We start from the raw sequence: 12,483 nt of genomic DNA on the forward strand, positions 1-12,483 counted from the left end.
ATAATAGCAGTAAAAGGTTAGGAGATGTGGAGTATTAACTTTCATCTCCTATTTTAGTGTTGGTCTTTTCTCAACTAAAGCTTTTTCCTGTGGAAGACGGGCACCGCGTTTGATTCACTGCCTTTTTCAAAGGGCAGAGCCATGCCATCAAAAGAATCAGAAAGGTCAGTGCAATCATTCATGAGTGCAAATGTACACATATGCGAACACATATGCAGAAAATGTGGCTACTTTATCTCAAAACATTGCCCTGAAGATATAGACTGTCACAGCCTTTCTTTGGTTTTGGCTCACATGCCAAACAAGCAGGAAGATTGATCTTGTAATTTTTGTTGTCAGCTGTGGCAATAACCTGTATGACAACAGTCCATTTCACACCTCAAAAGAGCTGTGTGCCAACAGAGTAAAATCAGTGTTCAACAGCAGCAGCGGCCAACTGGAGCTGACAGTGCAGCATGAGGAAAACGGCTACAACACAACATATGCTGAGCTCCATTTGCTCTTTCTGTTGATGTAGTTATTGAACGTGGAATCCAGTTCCATTCAGAGGACCAAGACTTGGTTCACATAAAGGCTCACTGAAAAAAGAAAAGAAAGACTTTGGGAACTGGGACATTGCTCGGTCTGCATAACACTTCTTGAAAGATTGAGCGGGATTTGTTGAAGAGAACAGCTGCATCCACGCAGAAGTTTCAAATTGTTGCTATTGAGAATGGGCATCTATAATGTCCTAAAATTCAGCAAGGCTCCCCACCACCACAGACAGGCAAAGCTTTAACGATGCATTACTTTAGGGTAAACAACTTCAGGATTAGGCTCATTACATTCATGAGGCTACATGCTCCAAGCAGAGCCCGCAACTAATGCGTACTAATCTGTTATATTTAATGGATTCGCCTTGCCACTCTTAACTCTACATCTGTCGTGTAGAGTTGTGTCGACATTTGACTTGTTCTGACATTCAGAACACATAATATTTTCTCCAAACATTACAGTTTTTATATAAATTACTCTCCCTATGTAGCCTTTAATGCTGGGAAGAAAAGTTTGAGCTACAGAGCTTTCACAGAAAGAGGTCTCAACAGTGCAATCATTTCAGCTAGAGATGATGCTGAATTGAGATTCAGGGTTATCTAGAAAATAAAAGAACCTCCGACAAAAGACGAGGCCTTTTGGACAGGGTTACAGTAGGACCTCCAAGGGGACTGCTGGCATGTGGGCAAACCTTTACTGATGATGAATGATGCTCTAGAAAGTTTAGAAACAACCCACAGTCATACACCACACCTTGCTTCACTTTAGACTGAGTATGTGAGTCAGATATGGCTGTATTAAGGAGAAAATACAATAATAATATTGCTGAGGGCAAGGAGTAATTACTAGATGTCTGGTGGCAAATAGCAAGGATACTGCACAGAGACAAAGCAGTTATCAGAGAAACATTATGGTACAACAGCTTTAAAAGCATAAGCAGTCAATGTTCAACACGCTCACCTTGCTTACGAACATCTTCCACAGCAGCAATGAGCTCCTCCTTGAGGTCCTGGCTGTCTTTGGCGATCTGCTCACCCTTCTCCAGAAAGTTCTGGGTCGCCTGCTCAACAGACACTGCCAGAACATGGGCCTTCTTGGAACGTCCCTTCTTCTTACTGGATGGCCCTTTGTTGCTGGTGTTCACCAGGGTGGTCACCTGGGAAAGAGGAGAGGTCGTTATCATTGGTTGAAGAACATACAGCATGTAAAACATAAGCACAAGGGTGACAAATTGAAGCTTGCGTGCATTGCCACAGTGTTGTCTTGGCTTTCAGGTCATGGCACTATGGAGGTCAGCCAGTGATGCCAAGATCAACAAAATGATAGGTCTAACACTTCGGAAAGCAGAAAATGATATAAAAGCAGGAATATGTTGGATTATAGTTTTCAGTTCTCCAAACTCTCACTACAGAATTATGTTGTCTAAAAGACTCACAGTTGCTTATGTATTACCTGTTCCATGGGTTGCTAACGTCAACAGCTAACAGTAAATAAACAAAGCATTATTAAAAGATAGACATTTTATTGTTTATAATGCTGAAACAGACGCTGAGCTGTGTCCAGGTGTTTCCCAGCAATGCCAATCCAATAAAAAAGAACATTTCTACTTATCTGCTTCTTTGTTTCCTTCTTTTATGTAAATGTGCCATGATTGGACTATATTTTGTCCTGGTTTTGCAACGTACAGTAAAACGAATTTAGAAAAATGCTTTAAACTAAAGTCATGTCTTTATCCATAATCTGGGCTTCTACAACTAAAATGAGGCATTCTAAATGCTGTTACAGCCACAGAAACATGCTAAATTGTACAGAGCGTCAATCAAATTTAACTGAAATGAGCCTCAGGCAGTTTCCTTGATTTCAGCTTTTTGGATAGGCTATACTGCACAGAATCAATAGGATGATATGTTACTGAATCTGACAAAATGAGCCCTTGTACTAATTGTGCTGGTACAGTCAGTACGTTGCAGTAGTATGTTTTGTAGGAGAAATGTAATCAGATACTTTCCATTAAGAAAGCTTATAGCCAAGAAGCATTTCTGTTTTGGACAATTACAGCCATTGATTTCTCCCCACAGCAGACAAGATCAGTCAGTCAAATCAATTTGAAAAGTCACAAAATCCTGTAATCACATAGTACACTCAAGAACATGCCAGCCTCAGGGTTAAGAAATATCTGTTAAGCATTTGGGGAGAATTAGGACACGCACCAAGTGTGTTTAGTTTTGGCTTCTTCTACAAAAATAAAGTGAGAAAAAAAGCCATCAGTATTAATTATATTGAGCTGTAATGAGAGTCATCATCATTACACAAAAAAGATGGCCTCTTCTGAAAAAGAAACTCACTTTGAAAGTAATTAACAGAAGGCTATAAAATAAGCAATACGTTAAACTCACTCAGCCTACAGGACAGGCAACAGAAGAGCAGTTATCACTAGCTGCCTGTCAATAATTGATTTAAGAGTGGAATTATTTCCACTGCTTGCAGTCTGAGGCCAGTGAGGAAGCACATGGGCTGAATTGCCCATTACACACTCCAGTCAGAGTTTGCTGGAAGAGTATCCGTTTGACAGCATCTGAACTTGCACAATGGGATGATATCATTAGTTTGTGTGATTTATCAGAAGCTTTCACTGTGAAAAGCTGCTAAGAGCAAAGTTATGTCCTGTCTAGGCTGCATTACTTAAGGGCTTCTAGGCTGGAAAAAAAACATTAATGATGTATGCGCTCGCTCATGATGGATAAAGGTAAAGTAGCTCTGTTATAAGACCAAGTTAACCTTTTCAGTCATGAGTTTAAAGTACTTTTGTCTAAAATGTAATTCATAATTTAATCACATTGTTTTTAGAATCTGCATTCACAGCTGCTTTGACAACTAACTTTGATGCATCTGTTTCCCATCAGCTCATCAGCTCAACATCACCTTACACAGAGTTCTCATTAGGAAGTGCAATAGTGTGTTTATTTCAATCTAAGTTTGTTGAATCAATAACTCATCATCACATTTACATCTGAAAGCACACACAAACCTGCGCACGCAAACTCCCTTCACCTCACACACAAGCACTCATTTGTCGGTTGCCCGTACAGAAGTGTAGATCCGCCGCCACCGACAGACACGCAAACAAACGAGCACAGTCACACACAAACACTGCCTATTTTTCCTATATTTTTTAAGTTCCATCTCAAAAACCACACTAAGAATTCTTGAACAATTATAAATTAGATTCCTATCTTCACAGGTCCTTAATCCTTATAATACAATAGTCCACTGCAGGGGGGGGTGGATGTGAAGCAGACAGAACGTTGCCAGAATGGGATTTACAGTTTGTGGTGGTGTAGGAAAAAAAGTTTAAAAATTAAATTGCCCGTGTTGTTAATGATTGATAAAAATGAAATCCACTTTTGCTGGAGTCGGGGGGCGGGAACTTTTTTCGTCTTCTAAAAGGGGGCATGACAGAAAAAGTTCAAGAACCTATGCAGTAGTCTGTTCCATGCATCTGATTAACACTTGCATATTAGTATGCTAACAACCAAACCAGTCTTTTCTAGCTTGTTGGATTCAGCTTGTCTTGGATTTGTAATACACCTGAGAATGAGGAAAGGAAATACTCAATTCTGATTGATGTCAGGTCTCTTTTTGAAACATATCAGGACTTTACAAATATAAGCAGCTGGTCAATAGTTAAGACACTTATCACAGTCAGTATGCTAGCTTAATGTTATGTTAGTAGTTGATTGTCACAATTGAAATAAATCTAACTGTTGGCTAAAAAAACTTTATCTTATGTTGTCATGGCACAAGTGAACATACAAAACGATGGATAAACTTCCTTCATGGACTTCTTCAACTCAATATGGTGCATTATTTTCATTAATCAGAATACTATTTTGTGTACTCTCACCTGCTTAACTCTTACTATATCTTATCTTACTATAGTCATAGTGTTGTTTTCCACAAGCACTGGATAGCCAATCTAAGAGAAGAAAGGAACTGAACGTTAAGCATTAAGCACAGATTAATTGCCTGCAGAACAGCTTAAATGCGCTTTGTGTGGTTAGATGTTTTCATCAATGGCTATGCTGCGTTTCATAAAGTCCCATTAAGGTTCATTGTTCGGACATGGTAACTGGGGAGGCCATTGAAGGCATCTGACTGTGTTAATGAAAACACAATGTCATTTGTTTAGCAGTGTGCATGGCAGAAATAACGTGGGGGTAGTGTTTGCAGGGTACGTGGCCCTTTAAAATGGCATTATATTCTTCAATCAAGCAGAGCAATAATTGAGACTAATGACATTCATAAGTTGGCTGCCAATACCATTACACAGTCGATCAACTGCAAACAGCTGGCAACAGACACTGTGGATTAGAGGCAGCAATGTAAATATGTCTGTAGGAAAAGGGATGAAAGACTCATTCAACCACACTCCTGTTTTAAACTGACTGATGTTAAGGGTTCTGGTTCCATTACATCCATTGCATTTTGAGAAGGTTCAGGTGTTAATTCAATTCTCTAAAGCCCCAGAGTTTCTCTGGCTGTAGATTTGTGGCAGATAACAATAATCACATTAAAACATGTCAGAGAAGAAAGAGGAATTGCATGCCAAAATGACTGCAAAATTTGGATAATGTATGTTGTAGCCACTCCCGTCTTCATATATGTTTGCTCTGAGATTTGTCATCAACTGTACAGATTTATCTTTTATCTTGGCTGAACCTCGGAGTTAATGAGATCCTTAACTTTTATGTCTACACAAAACCCTTTGCAACTCTTCCATAGAACAGGAAGATACTCCATGTTGAGTTATAGGTCTGCATGATTCATCTGCACTTGAAACGCTCATTTATTCATTAACACAGGGCTTGGCTGTGGAAGAAACAGAGATAAGGCTACTGCATGTGTCATGTAGCTTTCCACGGGGATTGACTCAGTCAAGTCAAAGTGTGTTGACGTTTTGTTCTGCAACGGTGACTTAAAAAGCTTGATGTATATTTAATTATGCCTGCAATAACCTCACAGCATGCACTGAGAGTGACTCAATTTATCTACCTTCACACAGATTTAACTGTGCTATTTTTACGAAAATGTCTTGCCATCTCTGCACACAGATGCCTAACCGAATATATCAGAATGAGCTTACAGGAAATACAATGGAAACAAAAAATATGGATTGAAATAGTGGACTAAAACTTTGAAAACAGATTGAAAACAGATACAAACGTGTGTTACAGGCTTTTATCACAGCAGACACTTTTGGGTTGTCACGGTAGGAAAAGCGCAGATGTTACTAATGATGACTCAGTTCTATTCAATTGACCCAATAGCATGTACAATACCAGAAGCAGCTTTTATTTAAGTGTATTATTTACACCTGTGCTTTTCCTACTGTCCACTAAAAATAAAAGCCTATTCAGCTTCATGACAATTAGCAGTATGTCAGCCCCCTTAGTTTCAACTAGTGACTGCTGTTCCTCTTTGTCACTGCAGTTTGTCTACATTTTGAATGAGCGGTCATGATTTTTGAGACTAATAGCAAGGGACTTGAAATTTGGCCGCCAACGATTAAGTCTTTGTTATAGCGGACAGTTTCATCAAATGACAGAAAACGTACTTCACCTTTGTAGCAGTGTTTACTTTATAATTTAACTTCACATTATCTTGTCGACCTTCATATACTATATGGTATTACCACCTTAAATTACTGTTTGTACTTTTTGAAGACAGATGAGTTGAAAGGATATAGTACAAGCATGCTGACTGAAGAGTTTCACAGGCTGCTGTGTGCATCTAGAAGAGCATAGACAGAGAACTAACTAGAAGGACCTACTAAAATGGGTAACAGAGTTTGCACTGATTAGATGAAGCGTAGAAATCTGATTTAACAAACATCCCTGAGAGGGACAAACAGTGTGGGGAGGAAAGACAGTGCTTTTGTTTCAGGCTGAATGACGTTAATATTTTGAAGCCCTTAGACACCACAGCTTTTTACTGTGGTTGCAGAGGCATCCAAGTTTAATCACTGTCACTTTCACAAAGACATGAGTATGAGTATGACAAATAGCCTGGCTTGGTTCATGACAGCCATCACGTTCATACTCGGCCTATCAAGACACAGAAAGAATGCTGCAACATGATGTAAGACTACAACATTGTTGCAAGTAATGAGAAAGTTTGAACAATACTAGCCACGCATGCATGTTAGTACGTGTAAGATCCTCCCTGTGAAACTGTTGGCTTTGAGGAGACTATGATATAACCATTGTTTCTTTTCTCATCTAACTGTGTGAATTAAGGGTTCTGGCTAAACCTGAGTTTGTGATTGTTTGAACAGTTAACAGACTAACAGACAGTTTTGGTGAGTTTTAATGAAGCGTGATAAGATTAGAGAGATAAAATTACTATTTTTCTCAATGGAGCCTGGTGGTCCGTGGTGCCCATTTGTTTTGGTTTGAAATGCCTCCTTTAAATGAATAAATAACATAAAGTTGGGATAGGACTAAGTTAAAAAAAGGGCATGGATGGGGTTTATTGCAAACAAATTTCAGGACATCTGTCAATGCAATAGACCTGCTATTGCGCTTTTAGGTACACAGATTGCAAGATTTCATTAAGATTATGTGATTTATCATATACCATCATATAACTTAAATCATCTGTGTGAAATCAAATATAGTCTTTTACTTATTTCCCCTGTACTGGCACATGTGGCTATTAAAGGGGAGAGCAGCATGGTATCCAACCTGTTCTATCATATCACAAGGTCTACTGTAGCATTGTGAAATGATAAATGGTGTCATAAAGCTATGTTGTGCATGTCGTGACTTCACCACAATAAAGTCAGAATCCTTCAATACCTATTGCAAGTACAAAATAAGAACGGAGCACACAGCCTAATCAAATGGATCCCTCAGGGAAAGAGGTAGAAACAAAAGTAGTTTGCAAAAAGAAATGAAGTGGGCCACAGTAATGGTGGCCTAGTATATCCAAAAGTGACCTAATACAAAACAAAATAATTTCAGTGGCAGCCTTGCCCTTTTCTGCCAGCTGGTAATTGGGCCTGGACAAGCCCATTTATCGTGTGTATTAGCAGCACTGCTTGGATTTTATGCAAGACCACACTAGGGTCATTTCCATACAGACACAAGTTATGTCATTCTCTCAGCCTGAGCTGCTCAGACACCACAAGCTTTACTATCTATACATCTCTCTCTCTATATATATATATTGTCGTGTGTGTGTATATATATATATATATACACACATATACAGTGGGTGCGGAAAGTATTCAGACCCCTTTAAATTTTTCACTCTTTGTTTCATTGCAGCCATTTTCCAAAAATCAAAAAAGTTCATTTTATTTCTCAGTAATGTACACTCAGCACCCCATCTTGACAGAAAAAAACAGAAATGTAGAAATTTTTGCAAATTTATTAAAAAAGAAAAACTGAAATATCACATGGTCATAAGTATTCAGACCCTTTGCTCAGTATTTAGTAGAAGCACCCTTTTGATCTAATACAGCCATGAGTCGTTTTATGAAAGATGCAACAAGTTTTTCACATCTGGATTTGGGTATCCTCTGCCATTCCTCCTTGCAGATCCTCTCCAGTTCTGTCAGGTTGGATGGTAAACGTTGGTGGACAGCCATTTTCAGGTCTCTCCAGATATGCTCAATTGGGTTTAAGTCAGGGCTCTGGCTGGGCCAGTCAAGAACAGCCACGGAGTTGTTGTGAAGCCACTCCTTCGTTATTTTAGCGGTGTGCTTAGGGTCATTGTCTTGTTGGAAGGTAAACCTTCGGCCCAGTCTGAGGTCCAGAGCACTCTGGAAAAGGTTTTCGTCCAGGATATCCCTGTACTTGGCCACATTCATCTTTCCCTCGATTGCAACCGGTCGTCCTGTCCCTGCAGCTGAAAAACACCCCCACAGCATGATGCTGCCACCACCATGCTTCACTGTTGAGACTGTATTGGACAGGTGATGAGCAGTGCCTGGTTTTCTCCACACATACCGCTTAGAATTAAGGCCAAAAAGTTCTATCTTGGTCTCATCAGACCAGAGGATCTTATTTATCACCATCTTGGAGTCCTTCAGGTGTTTTTTAGCAAACTCCATGCGGGCTTTCATGTGTCTTGCACTGAGGAGAGGCTTCCGTCGGGCCACTCTGCCATAAAGCCCCGACTGGTGGATTGCTGCAGTGATGGTTGACGTACTACAACTTTCTCCCATCTCCCGACTGCATCTCTGGAGCTCAGCCACAGTGACCTTTGGGTTCTTCTTTACCTCTCTCACCAAGGCTCTTCTCCCCCGATAGCTCAGTTTGGCCGGACGGCCAGCTCTAGGAAGGGTTCTGGTCGTCCCAAACGTCTTCCATTTGAGGATTATGGAGGCCACTGTGCTCTTAGGAACCTTAAGTGCAGCAGAAATTTTTTTGTAACCTTGGCCAGATCTGTGCCTTGCCACAATTCTGTCTCTGAGCTCTTCAGGCAGTTCCTTTGACCTCATGATTCTCATTTGCTCTGACATGCACTGTGAGCTGTAAGGTCTTATATAGACAGGTGTGTGGCTTTCCTAATCAAGTCCAATCAGTATAATCAAACACAGCTGGACTCAAATGAAGGTGTAGAACCATCTCAAGGATGATCAGAAGAAATAGACAGCACCTGAGTTAAATATGAGTGTCACGGCAAAGGGTCTGAATACTTATGACCATGTGATATTTCAGTTTTTCTTTTTTAATAAATTTGCAAAAATTTCTACATTTCTGTTTTTTTCTGTCAAGATGGGGTGCTGAGTGTACATTACTGAGAAATAAAATGAACTTTTTTGATTTTTGGAAAATGGCTGCAATGAAACAAAGAGTGAAAAATTTAAAGGGGTCTGAATACTTTCCGTACCCACTGTATATATATATACACACACATATACTAGGCCACCATTACTGTGTGTGTGTGTGTGTGTGTGTGTGTGTGTGTGTGTGTGTGTGTGTGTGTGTGTGTGTGTGTGTATGTATATATATATATATATATATATACACACACACACACACACACACACACACACACACACACACACACACACACACACACACACACACACGGACAATGTCAACCACTATACACACAGTAGAATGTTTCAAGGGAAAGGACATGAACCAAGCGGGAAGCTTCTGGTCAGAGAACTGAGTCGAAAGCGAAGTCCCTTAAACCTGCATTCTATCGAACGGCCAGCAGGGGGCAGACTGTTGTTCGCTAGACAAGATTGTCAGCCCTGTTAAAATGACAGTTAATGTGAATTACAGATGCACCTAGCTAAGCAAGCTAACTTGCTCCACACACGGCCGTTAGCTCCACCGTCTGGTCCAAATATGGTCACGTCCGGTGCCGCTAGTCGCAACAACTCAACATGGCGGGGCCCTAACGGCCAAACTCAAGGCTTCAAAACGGCAGTTCACAACAGGTGACGTAACGATGACTACGTCCATTTCTTATATCCAGTCTATGACATGAACACGCACACAATATTAACAGGATTAAAGAACTGAAATTACCGACATGGGGAAATTTTGTCGGATAGAGGCTCTGAATTTCAGTTTCGATTACTTTTCAATAAATTGTGCAGCCCTAATGTGTAGTTTTTAAAAAAAGTGTACACATATACTAGTTTTACCAGTGATGTCTCAGAACATGAGTGCAGGGATTTACAGGGATTAAGCTGATGGTCCACATCAAAGTTTTAATCATTACAGATGAACAACCGGCAGTTGAACAGATTCAGTACTTGTCATGCTACCACCTACAAATAAATGCATCTGTACACATACTGACGTGGCCAACATTGCACAAAAAGCATATGGACAGCTGATTACTGAGAATGTGCATCACCGGCAGTTTCTGGGTCAGTGCTCTCCCCTAGGAACATTTTCAGATGTTCCCAAAGACTAATTGTGCAAGGAAGGAGACGGAGACACACACACACACACACACACACACACACAGACAAGAGCAATGACCAAAAAGGTATCAAGACACGGCCACTGGGCAAAAAGACAGAGGACCACAGAGACGCAATGAGAACAAATCCACAAAAATTTCTGTGCCTTACTCAAGCAGACGCAAGAGCACATCTGCATAGGATTCTAATGCAGATTTAGTTGGGAGGAAAGGTGATGATCTAGAAAAGGCAGGGGGACAAATCACATTGACTTTGATTGGCTTGTATTTCCATTAGCAACACATTATTTGTAAAACTCATAAGATAAATTACAACATTTTTTTAAATGTAAATGGTCAGCCATGACTTCCTCAATTAACACTCCCTACTACAACAATACTGTAAATTCTTCAAACACATGGTATAGAAAGCTTAGCTAGATTCATCTAGTTTGTGGCATCATATTTATAGTGGTTTCCCATCCTCCACCCAATCATGTCAAGAAACACATTTATTTCTCACACCTGCAGTCACGTCTCTGCCAGAATTAATTAATTTAGCCCACACTTAAATCCTACTGAAGTATGTAGAATTTGAAACTGCAGCTCAGATATGGACTCACATTGATTTGATAACAAATATTAGCACATCATTGGATGTTGAAAACCCACGTCAAGTTGTTACCACAGCCTTTGCATACAGATAAAATGGACATCCAGTGTGGTGTTGGACAAATGTATACCCTTGTCTATTTAACAGAATCGGATTTTTTTTTCTTAAAAGCATTGAGATGTCAAACCATTCTCACTGTCCTACAACATTCAGGCTCAACAGGTTAACCATGACTGATTACGCTGCGGCAGTGGTGAGGCTAACCTTTCCTTCAGGCCTAAGGAGTTGTTGTGCCTTGCCCTACCATTTTATTGCTGATCAATAGTATTAAATTCCATGCTGCCTTTCCTCTCCAGAGCACTGGCCAGCAAATGTGGACATTTTGCTAGGGTGGATTTGGAGCCAACAAGGAGAATTTCAATTTTATGTTTAGTTTGAGGAAATTTTGCGTGAACCAGGTTTTAACTTCATCTAAGCATTCAGTTAGAGAAGACAGAGGGAGCATAGCCGTAGGTTTGGTGGACAAATAGGAACATTAGGGAAGGTCATGCACATGTGTGTGCACGTGTAGCCAACTACACAAATGCATGATCATGCACACCCATACACAGCTCCTGAGAGTTTCTGCTAACCTTTGGCCCCTTTGTACAATTAGTGATTTACATAACGTTCCCAGTTAAATAATTGATGAGGGCATTTATGCAAAGCGCTGTGTACAAAAGCTCAGGGGACAAAAGCAAGAGGGGGTCCTCTTAAATTTCCCAAAAGGATGAATCTGTCACCTAGCTGTTAAAAGGACAACATGGAAACTGTTTGTACTGTGCACAGTACACACTAGGTGTTCACCACATGTACCACAGGAGAAACAATACACACCACTGAGTGCCTAATCACCAGCAAACCGTACATTCATTCACACATAAACTACATATACACACAGCATACAAGACAAATAAACATGCAAATGAACTACAGACACTTACACTGTATATTAGCATATAATCAATAATATGCAAAATACTGTGTATTTACACATACAACAGCACTACAGCCCTGCCTAAGAATCATGCAGAGCTGCATATTAAAAACCTATCTTAGAATTTTTACACTGAGGCTGTGCTCACTTTGTAACATACCCTGTTATTTAAAATCTTCAAAATATCTTCATGACAAGCACTGAAGTGCAAAGCAGTGAGTCTTAGTGAGCATTAAAATTTGTATCTGAATGGGTTTTTGGGTGGCAAAGAGGAAGGATTAGGCAGGAAGCGTCACATTGCAGGGGTGTCAAGCTCTGACATTCCTCACCATGTAGCGTGCTCGCTGGCAACCATATCCTCAAGAAACCTCCTGTAAGCATGCCAAGTTTTATAGCCTAGAGATAAATGTTGGAGGGGAACTGTGCC

The 12,483-nt window shown here is 40.2% G+C and overlaps 1 protein-coding gene across 2 annotated transcripts in view; it reads right to left on the reverse strand.

The window, feature by feature from the left end:
* The window catches only part of ctnna2 (catenin (cadherin-associated protein), alpha 2), a 329,015-nt gene that overhangs the window by 272,558 nt on the left and 43,974 nt on the right, over positions 1 to 12,483 (reverse strand). For both annotated transcript variants that reach the window (XM_038713371.1, XM_038713372.1), the window contains exon 3: positions 1,495 to 1,690. In XM_038713371.1, coding sequence (XP_038569299.1) covers positions 1,495 to 1,690 — 196 coding nt within the window. The remainder of the gene's footprint in view (positions 1 to 1,494; positions 1,691 to 12,483) is intronic.

This window comes from Micropterus salmoides, unplaced genomic scaffold, assembly GCF_014851395.1.
Source record: "Micropterus salmoides isolate LMB-PRFRI ecotype aquatic unplaced genomic scaffold, ASM1485139v1 Ms_hic_scaffold_12, whole genome shotgun sequence".
In the NCBI taxonomy this organism is placed as follows: Eukaryota; Metazoa; Chordata; class Actinopteri; order Centrarchiformes; family Centrarchidae; genus Micropterus; species Micropterus salmoides.